The 19,071-nt window shown below is 35.6% G+C and overlaps 1 protein-coding gene across 2 annotated transcripts in view; it reads left to right on the top strand.

Moving 5' to 3' along the window:
* Nucleotides 1-19,071, top strand: part of CDK8 (cyclin dependent kinase 8) — a 123,356-nt gene that overhangs the window by 50,611 nt on the left and 53,674 nt on the right. For both annotated transcript variants that reach the window (XM_044668290.1, XM_044668289.1), the window contains exon 2: nucleotides 14,265-14,326. In XM_044668290.1, coding sequence (XP_044524225.1) covers nucleotides 14,265-14,326 — 62 coding nt within the window. The remainder of the gene's footprint in view (nucleotides 1-14,264; nucleotides 14,327-19,071) is intronic.

Below are 19,071 nucleotides of genomic sequence, written 5' to 3'. Positions count from 1 at the left end.
TTTTTAAATTTGCCTTTTTATGATCTAATTATTTGTATTCCTATGTGGAGAAATGTTATGTATAATTCTCTGTAGTGAACTTTATTCACTATTATAGTATTCACTATTATAGTAATCAGAAGAATTATACATAGGGAGAGGTAGGAATACTAAAATGGTCTAAGATGATATATGGGGTGTGTAAAAGAGGGAGGTGAATAGTAGAGGACACCAAGATAAACTTGAATGAATAAGAAAAATAGGATATTCTACTACACACGAAGTGGGCATGGGAAAGGGAAGGGATGAGTACTATTATAAGAAGGAGAGGAAGAGGAGAGCATTAAGAGGTAATATTTAAACCTTACTCTCTCAGTGTAATTAACCCCGAGAGGGAAGAGTAGCTTTATCCATTGGGATATAAAAGTCTATCTAACATTACTGAGAAAGTCAGAAGGGATAAACCAAGGAGAGCAGGGGAGTTGGGGGGCCAAAAAAGGGGGAGGGGTGAAGAAGGGGAAGGGAATTCATTATGCCTTAAAAATAAAAAGAGGGGAATAATAAGGGAGAGGGTAGAAAGGGAGGTTAATCCAAGGGAGGGGACAAGGGTTAATGGCTTAAAGCAAACCACTGGTTTAAAAGAAAATAGTTTAAGGAGAAGGGGGTACCTTATCCTAGGAGAGGATACCAAAATGTCAGCGAATGCACAACTGATAATTATAACTCTGAATGTGAATGGGATGAACTCACCCATAAAACAGAAGCAAATAGCAGACTGGATTAGAAACCAAAATCCTACCATTTGTTGTTGTCTACAAGAAACACATATGAAGTGGGTGGACATACACAGGTTTAAGGTAAAGGGCTTGAGCAAAATCTTTTGGGCATCAAATGAGAAAAAGAAGGCTGGAGTGGAGATTATGATTTCTGACAAAGCCAAAGTAAAAATAGATATGATTAAAAAAGACAGGGTAGGTCATTTCATCCTGATTAAAGGCACTATAGACAATGAGGAAATAACAGTGCTCGATATGTATGCAGCAAGTGGCATAGCATCCAAATTCATAAAGGAGAAACTGGCAGAGCTAAAGAAGGAAATAGATAGTAAAACCATACTAGTGGGAGATCTACATATTCCTCTTTCAGATCTAGATAAATCAAACCGAAAAATAAATAAGAAAGAGGTAAGAGAGGTGAATGAAGTCCTACAAAAATTAGATTTAATTGATATGTGGAGAAAAATAAATAGGGACAAAAAGGAATACACCTTCTTTTCAGCTACACATGGTACATTCACAAAGATTGACCATGTAATAGGGCATAGAAACATGGCAAATAAATGTAACCTTCTCAGATCATAATGCAATAAAAATAATAATAAGTAACGGCACCTGGACAGACAAATCAAAAACTAATTGGAAATTAAATAATATGATTCTCCAAAACCAACCAGTCAAAGAAGAAATCATAGAAACAATCAACAATTTCATGGAAGAGAATGACAATGATGAGACATCCTACCAAACTCTGTGGGATGCAGCCAAGGCAGTACTCAGGGGGAAATTTATATCCTTGAGTGCACATATTAACAAATTAGGGAGGGCAGAGATTAATGAATTGGGCATGCAACTTAAAAAATTAGAAAGCAAGCAAATTAAAAATCTCCAGATGAAAACTAAATTAGAAATACTAAAAATAAAGGGAGAAATTAAGAAAATCGAAAGTAAAAGAATTGTTGATTTAATAAATAAGACTAGAAGCTGGTATTTTGAAAAAACAGATAAAATAGACAAAGTACTGGTCAATCTAATAAAAAAAAAAGGAAAGAAGAAAACCAAATTGGCAGTATCAAAGATGAAAAGGGAGACCTCACCTCTAATGAAGGGGAAATTAAGGCAAACATTAAAAACTATTTTGCCCAATTATATGGCAATAAATATAGCAGTGTAGGAGATATGGATGAATATTTACAAAAATGCAAATTGCCTAGATTAACAGCAAAAGAAATAGAATAGGGGGCAGCTGGGTAGCTCAGTGGAGTGAGAGTCAGGCCTAGAGACAGGAGGTCCTAGGTTCAAACCTGGCCTCAGCCCCTTCCCAGCTGTGTGACCCTGGGCAAGTCACTTGACCCCCATTGCCCACACTTACCACTCTTCCACCTATGAGACAATACACCGAAAAGTACAAGGGTTAAAAAAAAAAAAAAAAGAAATAGAATACCTAAATAATCCCATATCAGAAAAAGAAATTGAACAAGACATCAAAGAACTCCCTAAGATAAAATCGCCGGGGCCTGATGGATTCATAAGTGAATTCTATCAGACATTCAAAGAGCAACTAATCCCAACACTATACAAATTATTTGATATAATGAGCAAAGAAGGAGTCCTACGAAATTCCTTTTGTGACACAAATAATGGTACTGACTCCAAAGCCAGGTAGATCAAAAACAGAGTAAGAAAACTACAGACCAATCTCCCTAATGAACATAGATGCAAAAATCTTAAATAGAATACTAGCAAAGAGACTCCAGCAAGTAATCAAGAGGATCATTCACCATGACCAGGTGGGATTTATACCAGGAATGCAAGGATGGTTCAACATTAGGAAAACCATCCACATAATTGACCATATCAACAATCTGACAAGCAAAAATCACATGATTATTTCAATAGATGCTGAAAAATCCTTTGACAAAATACAGCATCCATTCCTATTAAAAACACTGGAAAGTATAAGAATAGAAGGACTTTTCCTAAAAATAATAAACAGTATATACCTAAATCCATCAACAAGCATCATATGCAATGGGGATAAATTAGAAGCCTCCCCAATAATATCAGGAATAAAACAAGGATGCCCATTATCACCTCCATTATTCAACATAGTATTAGAAACACTAGCAGTAGCAATTAGAGAAGAAAAAGAAATTGAAGGTATCAAAATAGGCAATAAGGCTCTTGTTTTTTCCCGTTTTACAGTGGAGAAAACTGAGGCAAACAGAGGGTAAGCAACTAGCTCAGGATCATACAGCTATGAAGTTTCTGAAACTGAATTTGAATTCAGAACTTCCCAACTCCAGACCCAGTGTCTATCCTTTGTGCCATCTAGTTGTTTTTCATAGGACAATAGGCATTTTTTAAACATCTGATTGTAAAAGTATAAGGCTGTTTTTGTTTTCATTTTCTTTTCAATTTTTGGTAGAGGTTGATGGAAGGAATTCTGATGAAGAAATTCTAAACAATGTATATAAGGAATTTGTTAAGATTTGAGTTGTCTAAGGTTATTGTAACAGTAAATAACTGTTCAAAGTTATACAGTTGTATATTCTTATATAATTTGTATTATATAATTACACAGTGCCTTCAACCCAAGTCTTCCTGAGATACTCTCTATTTGTCCACAACCCTAGGATATTTCTCTTTGAGTTATTATGTATTTCATTTCGGAACCTCTGCTGTATTCAAGGATTTGAAATCCATGGCTATCTCCTAAGGCTCTGCTGTGGGTTCTCTTCCCTTTTCTCTTTCTTGTTGTACTTGGTAATCTCAACAGTTTTCTGTGGATTCAGTTATTTTTATGCAGATGATATGTTCAGTACTAACCTTAATCCTAACTTCTAGTCTTATATCTCCAATGCCTCTTGGACATCATGAACTTCTTAATATCCCATATATATCTTAAATGTATTATATCCCAAATGGAATTCTTTATCTTTCCTCATCAACTGGGCCCTCTTTATTGTTCTCTTACTTTCTCAGGTCCTGCCCACTTTCCTATGTCTGAAACCAAAGTGTTTTTCTTGACTTCTCACTCTTTTAACATTCCTCCCCATATCCAATAAATTGCCATGTCCTTTTGTTTCCATCTCTCAAAAGCTTTCTTTCATGTCTGTCCCCTTCTTTTCTCTAATGTTTCCACCACCCTTTTATAGGTCATCACCTTATGTTGGAACTATTGCAATAGCTTGTTGCTTGGTCTCCCTAACTCAGGCCTCTCCATATATCAAAGTAATGTACCTAAAACTTATATTAGATCATGTCACTCCCTTCCCCCCATTTATTAAACTCTACTGCCTTCTATTGGATGCCTCTAGAATAAAATATGAATTCTTTTTGGCTTTTAAAGTCTTTCAAAGCTTCATCGAAAATTTCCTCCTGCCTTTGTAGTTGTGTGCTTTTTATTTCCTTCCTTCAAGTTTGTAATCTAATGACATTGATCTTCTTGCTATTCCTAGGATAAGACAGTCTCTATTCCAGCTGTATTTTCTGTCTTCCATCCTTGGAATTATCTCTCTCCTCATGAGGAGACTCTTTCTAGACTTCCCTTCATTCTTTCAGATCTCAGCTAAAATTCTATCTTCTACTAGAAAATTTTCCTAGACCTCCTTAATCTTAGTGTTTTCCCTCCAAGATTATTCTTAGTTATGTATGTATCATTATTATATATAGTTTTTTGCATATTATCTTCTCAGATTATGAGCTCCTTAAAAATAGGTGGTATGTTTTATTTTGGTTTTGCTTTACTTTGTATCCTCAGTGCTTAAAAGAATGCTTGATATATAATAGGTACTTAATAAGTGATTATTGATTGATGAAAATCAGCAGTGTCATTTGCAAATAGGAGCATTATAGTATCTGAACTTCCACTTGATCTCTATGCTAATTCTCCAGAATAGAGGATAATAGATGGTAGTTAACAAATATAGAAATTGTACCTACAGAGCTAAAAGACCTAGGAGAGCTTTTAGTCTAACTTCCCACTTTACTGTTAAAGGGAAATTAAAGGACTCCAGATCAAGGTCTCATAGTGGTAGAACCAGGAAATCTTGATTCCAAATTCCTTGATCTTTCCATTACAACATAGTGCCTCATTGTCACAAATTTATTTAGTAAATATTAGTCTCTTTGATATTAATCATCAGTGGGTCATGGTAGCAAAGCATCAAGGGAGAGACCTGCCAGACAAGTCGAACCACTACCAGTACTTTGACCACCCTTCCTCCTCCAGATTCTGATGGAGAGAGTCTGTGACAGTAATGGCAAACCTTTTAGAGACTGCTTGCTGTGCCTGGCCCCCATCTAGAGACTGAGTGCTACCCCCACCCCACTTACCATTGGGCAGAGGAGCGGGTCAAGTGAAAAAATGTCTTTAAGGTTAAAAATGAATTTAGAGTTGGGCTTAGAAATGAATTTAGGGTTAGGGATATGGTTGAAAACAAATTTAGGGTTAGGGTTTGAAATGAATTTGGGGTTCGGGTCAGGGAGGAGAGTGGCCTGAGTGCATACTCTCTACTCCCCCCAGCTCCACCACCTGTGACTTGCCCACCTTATCCCAGACAGGGAGAAAGTGCTCCCACTGGGCTTCTGGGCAGGTCAAATGAAAAAATGTCCTTAGGTGTGGTGGAGAGGGGGAAAGGAGCAGTTCAGTTGAATTCCCTCTGCGTTTCTAGTGACAAACTCTGATTGCAATGGTCTCTGCATGCCCTTTTTTGAATGCATGCCATAGGTTCGCCTTCATGGATCTAAGTTCATGAACTTTGGTGTTTCAAGAATGGCAATGGCCCTCTAACCACCAGATCTGCGTCCAGGCAGTCCCCACAGATATCATCAAGGGGCAAAATAATAGTGGAGAATAAACCCTCTTCAAACCAAGCAACAGTTGCTGACCAATTGTCACTAATAAGCAGATAGTCATAAGAGCCCTGGGAGTGGCAGCAGCCCTTAGACTACAAGCCTGTTTCCAGTACTGCCGTGAGAGCCATCCATCCTTCAGGGAAGCACCTTCTCTGGAGGAGGGCCAGTCATCTCCACAACTGATAATAAACTACTACCCTCAGGACAGGCAAGCCAGCCTGCCTGATCAAGAAGTAAGGCACTCTGAGAGAGAGATAAGCAGCATGTGCCAAGCAAGTCAAAACTACCACCATCCCTTGGCAACCATCTTCCCAGACCCTGATAAAGATAGCCCAGGACCCAGAACACAAGAGGCTTTAGTAAGTAATAGCAATGTTTTGAGCACTCTTTCTATAGTCATTACCCTGGGAAACAACTCTGTGCAGATGTTTCCTGGCAACTGTTACTTCAGGAATGTACAACATCAACTACTGACGATCCAGAAAAGAAAGTTCTTGTCACTAAATTCCTTGGAACTCTCAGGTGACTCAGCATCAAAAACTGATGTGATATTTTTCAATGGAAATGACTTTGAAGAGGAGGCATTACCACCTGCAGTGCCCTAAGGATCATGGGACCTTCTCTTTGTATCCCTAGAGTTTACTTACTCTGCACATAGTTAAGTACTTAATAAGTACTTTGTTCATTGAACAATGTTAAATCTGTTCCGTTTCTCAGGGAATCTTCTATGACTTTAACATGCATGAGAGAGAGCTTGTTGGAGGAAAGCCTTTTAAAATGAATTTTGTTCTACTGAATAAAATACATTTTTGTTGTCAACAAATGGCAACTAGTTTGATTCAATAGATGTCAAATACCTACCATGTACAAGGTTCTGTGCTAGGTGCTGAGGATTCTTTGCAGTTGTTAGTTATGTGTCTATAAAAATGTAATCTGCTATAGGATTCTCCTTTTTTAAAGCCTACTTATTCCCTTCTCATACATTAACATCAACCTTCTCCACACATATTTGGTATAGTCTAGCTACTCATTCATATTGGTGTTCCCTGAGATATCCTAATTTCCCATTTTCTCAGGTCTTCCTGAGTCCTGACCTGGTGCTACCTAGAGTCATGAAAATCTAGAGAAGAGAGAATTTCCATAAGAGAACTATCAAATTAAGTTGAGTGTTGCAGAGAGATTGCGAAACTATTTTGCTCTTGAGAGATAATTGGTAACTTCATAGAAGGCAATTTTAGTTGCTTTCTATGGTTGAAAGCCAGAGGAAAGGATGTAGAAGTATACTTACCTAATTTAGATGACTTTCTCAAGGCATATAGCTAAGAAGGAAAGGAAAGATATAAAATATTGTGGAGTTGATTGGATCAAGGTTTTTTAATTTTTAAAGAATGGGGGGGTGGTGTGTGGAATGGGACATTTCCCTTATTATTGTAGGTAGCTAGGAACAAGCCTGTAGTTAGGGAGAGATTGGATGTAACAGAGAATGGGGGTGATAGATGAACATCACTGGAGATGAGTAGGAGGGAGAATTTGCTGTATAATTCAGGAGAGAATAGGACAAAGGAATACGATACATGCAAAGGGATTTGCCTTGAGAAAGGAGGACTATATCTTCAGCTGAGACTGTCTGAAGGAAGAAATAGAGAAAGAAGGTAATGATGTGGTATGAGGAGAAGAGGAAAAGGCAGAACTTTAGGTAAACTTCATTTTTTTTTTGTTTTAATATTCTTTTATCAAGTATGAGGTGAAGTCCTAAGCTGGAAGAGTAGAGAGAGTGGGTCCCATGGGAGACTTCAGGAGAGAGTTTTAGACTAAGTACTGAGGATAGTATAATAGTGAATTTTGCTACAATTCAGATTAGGTAACATAGAATGGAATGGAATAAGTATTTATATACTTCCTATTGTGTGTCAGGCACTGTATTAAGTTAACAAATACCACTTCATTTGATCCTCACAATAATCCTGTGAAGGAGGTGTATTAATTATCTCCATTTAGAGTTGGGTCACATAGCTAGTAAGTGTATGTTTAGCAGCAGGTGAATGGAAGTGAAGGAGGAGCAGAAGATGGGAATTATTCCAAGTTGGATCGTGGAAAGGTGGGATCCACAAGAGATAGGGCCAAGGACTCAAGGAAATTGAGAATGAGGATAGTGAGTGGGGAGTTGAGTTGTTTCACCAATGAATTGAGATAGGGGAAGGAGGAGAGTATAACCTGTATCAAGATGATGGCCTGGGGAAAAACAGAGGGTAGATGGAATATAGGCCCCATTGAGGATAAATAATAGGCTTAGGAACTATAGGGTTTAAGGAAAATTGAATAATAAAGAATTATGATCAGATAATAGAATATCAAAACATGTGACTATAGAAGTGGAACATTTATGAGTGATTGCAAGTTTGGAGATTTGACCATTTCTGTAAGCTGGGTTAGAGTTAGGAAATAGGCTTATAGGATTTGATTATATTATGGGTCTGGGAGGATGAGATATTTAAAGAAATATCAATATTATGTTGAAATCCCTTAATATGGGGGCAGGAGATGAAGGTGAGAAAGACTGAGCTAGGCACTGAACTTGTTGCAGAAAGGAGAATGTCTTAGGGACCATTAAATACCCACCAGGACCTGATTTGGGTGATAGATTTAGATAATCTGAACCTCTAGTTGCTTAATAAAGGTGGTTGGAGGAGAGTCTCTGAAGGTGATAAAGGGGAGCAAATCTGATTTACTTTCTGTAAATAGTGAATCACCATCACCTCTTCATTGACCATACACATTCCTCTCTTCCCTGACTTGACCTCTTGATAAACTGATTAAACTTCCCTGTTTTGACCTCTTCTCCTGAATCCCTTGCTCACTTGTCCTTTCTAATCATATCTTGCCAAATGCCAGCCATATTATCATCTTCCTTTGGCCTGTTCACTGAACGGAGGTAGAGGAAGACATGAAACCATTATGACTGGTGCCATTTTAGATTTATTATCTAGTTGTCAATCCTTCTACTCTTTCCTAAAGGATTCTCTATTCAATTTACCACAGCATCTTTTTAAAAAAATTTTTTCTGGAGCAGAACCAGGAGAACATTGTACACGAAGATTAATATATTATGGCATAATCAAATGTAACTGACTTTTCTACCAGCAGCAATGCAATGACCCAGGACAATCCAGAGGAATTTATGAGAAAGAACGCTATCCATACACAGAGAAAAGAACTGTGGAAACAGAAATGCATTAGAAAAATATATGATTGATCATGTAGTAGGGATATGATTGGGGTTTTTTAATGTTGAAAGATCACTCTACTGCAAATATGAATAACATGGAAATAGGGTTGAAATAGGTTTTGAACAATAATACATGTATAACCCAGTGGAACTGCTTGTCGGTTTCAGGAGGGAGGAGGAAGGAGTGGGGGTGGGAGATGAAAAAAAATATTCTAAATTTAAAAAAGGGGAGTTCTTTTCTCCTCACATATCCCACAGTAGCCATCCCTGTACATTCAGCCGAGGACCTTGCCTAATACTTTAGTGAAAAAATAGAAACGATTCTCTATGAGGCACCCTTCTTCCCCCTTTCCCCCACATTTTCCCTCTGACATTTCCCCCCATTATTTTCTCTTTTACCTCAATCTTTGATGAATAAGTGAGTTTTCTTGCCAAGATTAATCTTTGATCCTTTCCCTTGCTATTTTCTTCAGCATATTTCCCCCATCATTATTACCTTTCTCTCTGATCTTCAATCTCATCTTTACTGATGTGTATAAAAATGGCTGTTTGCCCAGTCCTTGAAAAATCTTCACTAGATCCTATCAAACTATTTTTTCCTTCTCAACTAATCTTGAAAAAACATTTTGTGCCTCCATTCACTTTCACTCTGTGTAGTCTGATTTGGCAGCCTTACCACTCAATTGAAACTATTCTCCATAGTTATTAATGATCTCTTAATTGCCAAATAATGACCTCTTCTCAATTGCAATCCTTCTTGATCTCTCTGCAGTATTGGATAATGTTGACCACCCTTTTCTCCTGGATACTCTCTCTTCTCTAGGTTTTAGCGTTTTTTTTTTCCCCCTTGCAGTTCTTATTCTATTTAACCATTCCAAGTCTCTTTTCTAGATCTTCTGAAATTATAATTTTCTTATGGTTTAAACTTTTATACATGTATCTTTTTGAAGTTCATTGATTTAAATCTAATTTTTTCCAAATCAATTTCTAGTTTTTCAAGCACTTTATGTCAAATAGAGAGTTCTTCCTATTATAACTTGTATTTTTGGGGTTATAAAATATTGGGCTACTGTTTTCAGTTTTTTCTGATTCTTGCTACTAAATCTGATGCATGAATCTGCCTTTTGTTTTTTTAACTGATATCAGATAGGTTTAGTGTCCTGTTTTGGGGGAAATTTTGCATGTGTTTGCTTATATCTCACCATATCCTTTTGCTTCTGTTTTTTGAGCTTTTTCCCCATAGAAATTCTGGAGGGTCAAGAGGGGGTTTTTTGCTGCTTTTTGCTCATTTTCCCATCAGTGGATTAAGAAATCTGCATGTTGCTGACCATGTCTTAGCTTCTGGATTGCAGGGTTTTGCCCTGGCCTATCTATCTTCACTGCTGCCAAGGAGGCTTGAGAGCTCCCAATCCTATGGACATCTGGACCTCACTGCCAGCTCCTTGGACTTCCAGGGGTGGGTTTGAGGTGCTTTTTTGTTGGTGTAGCCCACGACCCAGGAACCTGAAGTTGTCTACACCTTATTTCTGAGTCTGGCCTGGGTAGGTGGTGGTGGTGGTGGTGGTAGGGTAGTTGGCCTGCTCTTTTCTGTTTGCAATTTTGCTTCTGGTTCCCCATTATGTTGTTGAAATCCACTCTCTCTGCTTACCTTTCATGTTGTGTTCAGTGGCAGAGCCCCTCACTTGCCCTTTTTTTTTTTTTTACTCTTGTCCCTTTGAGAGGTACCTTTTAAAGACCGATTTGGAATGATATTCAGAGTGATTTCAGGCTTTCACTGCTACTATGCCACCATGTTGGCCTCGCCCAATTGAGTCTTGATAATATTATATATCTCCTACCTTTGAACTTATATTTTTCCTTGAGACCCTATACCTTTTATTCTCCAAATGAATTTTTTTCTAGTTCTATTAAATATCCAGTTTTAGCATAGTATTAAATCTATAAATAGGTTCAGAGAGTTTTGTCATTTTTATTATGTGTTGGCATTGCTCAACCATGAACACTAAATAATTTACAATTATTTTGCCTAATTTAAGTAAAAAATTTTTTTGGAGTTAAAAATTAAATTTCTCTAATTTTTTCATGGTTTTCTGTTAGCAATATACAGAAATACTATTCATTCTTGGACTTTATTTATTTATTCATTCATTCATTCATTTATTTATTTATTTATTTGTTTTGGGTAGCATTGGATGGGTCACATGTCATCTTGCACTTTATAATTTCCTGAACTGGAAATTATGGCTATTGTGGAAATAGGTTTTTCATTCCTTCATGTATATAATGGGCATTCTATTTCTTGCCATCTCAGTAGGTGGGAGAGAGAGAGGAAGAAGAATTTGAAAACGAACATTTATTTAAAAAGAAAAAGGTTCTGAGTTATATGCAAACAATACAAAGCTAGCAAAGAACAACATATATGCTATATGTTAGAAAATAATTACTAATACCAAAATGGATTAATACCAAAGATATTGAGATGGTTCAACATTAGGAAAAGCATAATTAACACAGAAGACCATAATGGAATCTTGGCTAAACTTGAAATTTGAACTTGATCTGAAACTGAATCCTGGTTCTGCAGCTTTCAATCTGTATGACCTCTTCCAATTCATTTAACCTTTCAGAGCCTCATTTGCAAAATTGGAAGGTTAGAGTATATAATCTATGAGAGTCCTTCCAACTTCGAATCTCTGAACCTAAAAAACTCAAAAAGTATGTGATTGTATAAACAGAAGTACAACAAATCTTTGCCAAAATATAGCACACTCATGTTAAAAACCATATATTTGAAACCATGATTTAGGATTATTTGCAATGGGATAACACTATAAGCTTCCCTGGAAAAACAGGAGTTTAGAAAATAAAAAAGACTACTAATCTTTGACAATTTTTAAAATGCCAGATATAATGAAGAACTTGAAATATTTAAAAGAATAAAAGAGGAAACAACTTTTTTAAGGACTAACATAATGATTTGTAGAAAACATGATGGTTTACTTAGAAAATTCCTTAATATGAGTCCTTCAATTCTCCCTTCAGAGGTGGATAGCATTTTTCATCATGAATTGTTGTGGTTCATTGAATTGATCAGAGTTGGTGTCTTTCACAGTTGATTATGTTTATAGTATTATTGTTACTCTGTACATTGTGCTGGTCCTGCTCACTCCACTATTCATCAGTTCATTTAAGTCTTCCTGGGTTTTCTGAAATCATTCCATTCATAATTTCTTATAGCATAGTAATATTCTGTCACAATAGCATTATTTGTTCAGTCATTCCCCAAACGATGGGTGTCCCTTAGTTTCCAATTCTTTGCAACCAAAAAAGAGTGACTATGAATATTTTTATACACATGAGCCCTTTTCCTTCTTTGATCTCTTTCTGGTATAGATCTAGTAGAATTTTGCTAGGTCAGAGTGTATATGCACAGTTTCATAGCCCTTTGAATATAGTTCCAAATCGTTCTCCAGAATGGTTGGACTAAGTTCACAGCTTTGCCAACAGTATATTAGTGCACTTATTTTCCCAAATTTTATTTCAGAAATTTTCATGAATATTCATTAGGGGTAGTAGTCTATCATATCTTAACTTTTCTAAAATTTCTTTTCATCTCCTTAACGACTTTCTTAATTATTTTAGAGTCAGATTTAGTTAAGTCTGAGAGTGGTAAGTTTTTTCCTTAACTTACTTAACTTTTCCTTCAAGAGTTGGTGCCTATATGTTCAGTATTCTATCAATTCATTCTCTGTGGTTGTCGTTGCTCTGATTATCTCTTTTAATCAGGGCTGTTTTTTTGCTTTTGTTTTATCCAAGATCATGATTGCTACCTTTGCCTTTTTTTTTTTTAACTTCAACTGAAGCATAATAGATTCTGCCTCCAGGCTGTGCATGTAATATACATTCTTCCCTTCTTGAACAAATTCAAATGAGAGTGATGTTCAAATGTTGCCTTTTCTTCCTCTCCCCATTTCCCTCTCTATTATATAAGCTTTTCTTTGCCTCCCCCCTTTTATGTGAGATATTTCTCTGTTCTTCCTCTTTTACTCAGTGCTTTTTTCTTTCTTCCCCTTCCATTCTTTTGAGATCATCTCAGCTTAATAGATTCATATCCACCTCTCTAAGGTGACTCCCTAATGATGATATTTTTCTTAGGGGTTACATGTATCATTTTTGAATATAGAAATGTAAACAATTTTACCTCATATTTAGTTCCTTATAATTTCTCACTCATATTTACCTTTTTATACTTCTTAATTTTATTTAAAATTTTTGTCAGTGTATTTGAAATATTCAGATTTTCTGTCAGTACTATTAAGTGCTTAATATGTATGAGGCCCTTTGTTAAGCACTGGAATATAAAAACAAAAGTGAAAAAATTTCTGTCCTTAAGCTTATTTTTAATAGGTATACATGTATGTGTACAATATATATTTATATGTATTTCAAACAATATACAAAATGTATATAAAGTAGTTTTAGAGAAAGGGGGAGCACTAAAAGTGGGGAGTTGAAGTGAGGAATGTCAAGAAAGTCTTCACATAGAAGGTGACACTTTGATCAAGTCTTGAAAGAAACCATAAATTCTAAGACGAAGAGATGAGGAAGGAATATTGAAATGGGACATTGTAAAGAACTTCAAATGCTAAGCAGAGTAGTTCATATATAATCCCCAAGGTATGAGGCTGCCACTGGATTTTTTGAGAAGGGGAATGACCTGGTCAAACTTATGCTTTAGGAAAATTTCTTTGGCAGCTATGAGGAGGATGGAGATTGGAGTGAAGAGGAACTTAAATCAAAGAGTATGAATAGGAATTTATCACAGTAGGTCAGGTGAGAGAGAGGTGATGAGGATTTGAATTAAGGCAATGGTTTTGTGAGAAGAGCAAAAAAGAAATATACTGAAGAGATTGTGGAGATAGAAATAAAAGATTTTGGCGTCTGATTGGATATGTGGGATGAGTGAGAGCAAAGAGTTAAGGATGACATTAGAGATGTGAACTTGGGTGATTGGAAAGGAAGGCTAGTGATACCTTTGGTGCAATAAAAGGGAAGTTCAAAAGATGGATGAGTTCTTGAGGAAAGATAATGAATTCTGCTTTAGATTTGAGCTTGAGATGCTTACGCCAACATTCAGTATGAAATGTCTAATAGATGATAATGCTTTTATTTTTGAACTCTTGTGTATTTAGACCAGTAAACATCTTATGTAGTTTCCAGATGGATTATTTTGTTGATTTATACAAAAATCTGGAAGTTACCAAAACCATATAGTTTCATTTCTAATAGAATGTATTTGATGATAAGTGATTTCTATCGTATGGATATATATGTGGATTTTATTTTCTGTATAATGAATCTAACTCTGGTTTCAATGTTTATTTAAAAATATCTTTTATGTTTTTGTAGGAAAGATGACAAAGATTATGCTTTAAAACAAATAGAAGGAACTGGGATTTCTATGTCAGCTTGCAGAGAAATAGCAGTAAGTAAAGATCTTTTCATTGTTGTTTGTTATTGTTATTATTGTTACTGTTATCATCAACAAACATTTATCAAGTGACTAATATGCCAGTCACTTGTATTTCAATTCAGTTTTTCTGACACTAAATTTTTTTGGAGTGAATATTGCAGTAGATCAACGGTCGGCAACCTTTTTGGCCATGAGAGCCATAAACGCCTGCGGAAGGAGGATGGAGGTGGAAGGCGCTGGAATATGGGGCAGGGGCTGAAGGACCCCCTGGGGCACATCCTGGGGCTCTTCCCGGACTGGCCAGTCGGGAGGTGGAGCCAGATATGGCTCGAGAGCCATACGTTGCCAACCCCTGCAGTAGATTATAAAAGCTAAAAATTTTGCTAAAAGAAGTTCTGACCATCTATATCAGTGGTTCCCAAACATTTTTTGGCCTACCGCCCCCTTTCCAGAAAAAATATTACTTAGCCCCCTGAAAATTAATTTTTAAAAATTTTAATAGCAATTAATAGGAAAGATAAATGCACCTGTGGCCATCACCGCTTCCCTGGATCTCTGCAGCACCCACCAGGGGGCGGTAGCACCAACTTTGGGAATCACTGATCTATATTATCTTTAGTTATATTGTAAGGCTTTTACTCCAGGGATAATTTCAATTATTTAAGACATAACTCTTTCATATATAAATGTTTGTGTCTTCGTTGTGCTATGTATTTGATTGCACAAGAAGAGAATGTGGAAGGTAGTGGAAAGAGTACCAAACGTATTGGTATGAGAGATAGGAATTTTCCATGTCCTGCCCTGAATAGTTGCGTGACTGTGAACAAGTAAACTATACTTCTCTAAACTTCATTTTTCTTATATATAAAGTGGGACTAATAATATTTATAGGATATACCTCACAGGCTTCTTGCAAGGATCAGCTAAAGTAATATATTTTTAAAGTGCTGTGAAAACCTTAATATATTTATTAAGCACTACCTAAGTGCTTGGGACACAAAAAAGTGTGGGGGAAATATTTATTTTTTTATATATATATATATTAGCAGTAGCATATTAGTTTGTTTAAGCAATAGAAAAATCCTTCTAATGGTGGAATTCATGGATTGTTAAAATTATACGAATTTAAAATTAAATATTTCAATACTGTTTTCATAGCTGCTATTTATTTAATCATGTGTACAAAGCAAAATAACTATCTTTTTGGACCATTTAGTTTTTTTGTTTTTGTTTTTTTAATATGGGTGCATATTTTTATTTGAAATGGAAATTTTATATGGAATTTTTATAAACACTTGAATATAGCAACTTGTTCATTTGTTTATTACCAATCAGCACTAAGGTTTTTTATTTTTTTCTTTGTTCATATTTTAAAGATACGCTTCCAAATTTATTTATTTGGAGTATTGAAGTATTCAAGGATGCGAAATAGAATCTTCCTTGTTATTTTACTTACCTTATTTACTGATACATAAAATTTTTTTGAAGTAGCATTAAAAGTTACATGAGTTCTAGAATTGTATCCTTTCCCCAAATTTTATAACAACCAGCCATTATTATTGAGTTGCAAAATCTTAATTTTGAAAGTGATCTCAAATACTATCTAGTTGTTCGTGTTGCTATACAAGGATCCATGCTACAAAATTAGTAACAAAAACAATATCATTATCTTTGGTTTAAATTTTTTTCAGGTGTTTTTAAATATGAAAAGTGCTGCTTTTCACATTTAATACTAGACTAAGTACTGCTTATGTAACATGTATATAATTTAAGAATTAAATTGATAGAAACATTGCTGCAATGCTGGGCTTAGAGTCAGGAAGATCTGGGTTTGATTCAATCATAAAATATATATTAGCTGTGTGATATTAGCCAATTTTCTTTAATATTATGTGTCTTAGGCAACTCCTTAAGACATACCTATTAATTCATAGGAGGTTGTATTTATGACAGAAAGATTCTTCTCAAAGTTACATAGTACTCAAGATATTAATAGCTTTAAATTTTGTATTAGTTATAGGAATTTTTGGACAATTTTTTTGCATTCCTTAAAACAGATCAATTATAAAATGAATTCCTGATTTAATTTTCACTTCTTAAATATGCTTTGTGGGCTGAATATTTGTGTATAAAAAAGTTGTTTAATCATTCATATATGGTTTCGTGTGGAGTGGTACCTACAAAAATAATGGCACTTTCAGTTTCTGAAAATTTGTCCATGTTTTGTAAACTCTTTCACCACATTATCAACTTTTTTTGTATGCCTTATTAGGTATAGCACAGTGGCTTATACATAATCAGTCCTTCCATTTATGCTATCCTCTAGCTCTTGAAGCTAAACATTTATAATAGATGTTTCTACTTCCTTTCCCCTCTCTTTTCTAAATTTCTTAGTATCTTCAAACCTCCTTCAACCAAATCTCTTCAGAGTTATCAATGATTGTTAATTGGCCAATCCAATGGCCTTTTCCATTTCTATGCCACATTTTCTTCTCTCACTCTCTTCTGACCTTATTGTTTCATTGAAATTACTCTTTCTTATGATTCCAAAGTGGTCTCTTACTTGTCCAATTAAATGACTGTTTTACAATCCTCATTCTCCTTTCCCTCTCCGTAGCCTTTTGACAGTGTTCACCTTCTTCTTGATACCCGCCCTCTTCTTTTTCTTTTGGGGGGTACTGCTCACTCCTGGTTCTCTTCTTACCTATCTGTCCACTCCTCCTTTATATCTTTTGCTGAATCATTCTATTGCCAAGGCCTGTTAATTGTACCTTTGCAGCCTCTTTCAATTATGTCCCCTTCTCTCTAACACTGCCACTACTCTGGTGCAAACCCTTATTATCTCATCCCTAAGCTTTTGCAGTAGCCTACTGGTGGGTAGGCTTGCCACAAGTTTATACATTCCAATTCATCCTTCCTTCAGCCACCAAAGTGATTTTTCTAAAGCTTAGGTATGTCACACATGCTCCCAATAATAAATCCTAATGGCTCCTAATTGTCTCTAGGATCTAATACAAAATCCTCAGTTTAACATTCAAAGCCTTTATAAACCTGCCTTTTCCTACTTTTCCAGTCTTCTTATACCTTCCTCACCCTCCCATGTACTTTTCAGTTCAGTTATTCTTACAAATCCTTGTTCTACAAACAAGACATTCCATGTCTTAACTCTGGCCATTTTCTTTGCCTATTCCCCCATGCCTAGAATATTTCCTTCTTATTCTCTGCCTCCCAGCTTCCCCTGGCTTCTTTTAAGTTCCAACTAAAATCCTATCTTCTACAGGAAGCTTTTCCCAATTTTTCTTAATCCTGCTGCCTTCTTTTTGTTGGTTGTTTCCATTTATTCTGTATATAGTTTATTTGTACATATTTGTTTACTTGTTTCCCTCATTTGATTGTGAACTTCTTGAGAGCAGAGACAGTCTTTTGCCTCTTTTTTTTCCTAGCACTTAGCATGGTGCCTGGTAGACAGTAGGTACTTAATAAATGATTGACAATAGATATTTATTGAATTGTATTAAATGCGGCTGTCAAATAACCAGACAGTGACATATTCTTTATTATAACTCACAAAAATAAAGAATACATTACCAGATTAGTATCAAATAGATAAGATTATCTGAAAGAGGAATATTTTAAGCTTCAAGACAAGAAAATTCTATATATGATTCATCACATTTATTATGTTGACAAATTAGCTGAAACCTATGATGTGGAAAAATTTTTACAAAACAGGTTTTTTGGTATCCAAGATAGTACAACTTACAACTGACTATTCCATTGTCATTAAATGTAATCGACTTTAGATTGTAATATATATTAAAGGTTACTATTTAAGAAAAGTAAGCATTTTGGAGTAGTTATTTAAGAATTGTCTAAATTGGGGCAGCTGGGTAGCTCAGTGGATTGAGAGTCAGGCCTAGAGATGGAGGTCCTGGGTTCAAATCTGGCCTCAGACACTTCCCAGCAAGTCACTTGACCCTCATTGCCCACCCTTACCACTCTTCTACCTAGGAGCCAATACACAGAAGTTAAGGGTTTATGTTTATATATATATAAAGAATTATCTAAATTTGATGCTTAATTGTGGGAAGGAGTCCATCCTAGGTTCCTTAAGCCTCTCTTTATAAAAGAGCATACTTATATCCTTCATATGTGGAGTGCATGTGCGTGTGTGTGTGTGCGTGTGCGTGTGTGTGTGTGTGTGTGTGTGTGTGTGTGAGAGAGAGAGAGAGAGAATCTCTTCTCAGAACATATTTTTATAATTCGTAATTGAAGAAAATGCTACATTTCAGTTGTAGGTTGATGAAAGTGAAGATCTAGTTTTTTGCCATCCATGTTTATGGACCCCTAAAATCTTATCTAGGGAACCATTGTAACTCATGTTGAGAAACCCTGATTCTAAGAAGATCATCACCATAAAACTGACAACCATATAATGAACTTTTGGCCTCAACAGCCCATAAAACAGTTACTAAAGACAAGGTATTAAAAACCAAAGTAAAATATAACTGGGAAATGTTTGACAAATTAGACTATAGTACAACATAAAGATGTTCATTTGTATGTATTTTTTTTAAAGTCATCATGATTACATGGATTTATTTTTATTTGACCATGCCATCAGTGGTCTACATCAGTGATGGGCAAACTTTTTAAAGAGGGCACTAAAGGAAAGGAAATGCTCATCTGTCAGTTTGTTTCTAAGGCAACTCTTTCAAAGTTTCATTGTATTGTATCCTACTCATTGTATTCATCAG

Source organism: Gracilinanus agilis, chromosome 3 (genome assembly GCF_016433145.1).
Source record: "Gracilinanus agilis isolate LMUSP501 chromosome 3, AgileGrace, whole genome shotgun sequence".
Taxonomy (NCBI): domain Eukaryota; kingdom Metazoa; phylum Chordata; class Mammalia; order Didelphimorphia; family Didelphidae; genus Gracilinanus; species Gracilinanus agilis.
Note: the sequence above shows the minus strand (reverse complement) of the source record. Positions and strands in the feature narration are given on the sequence as shown.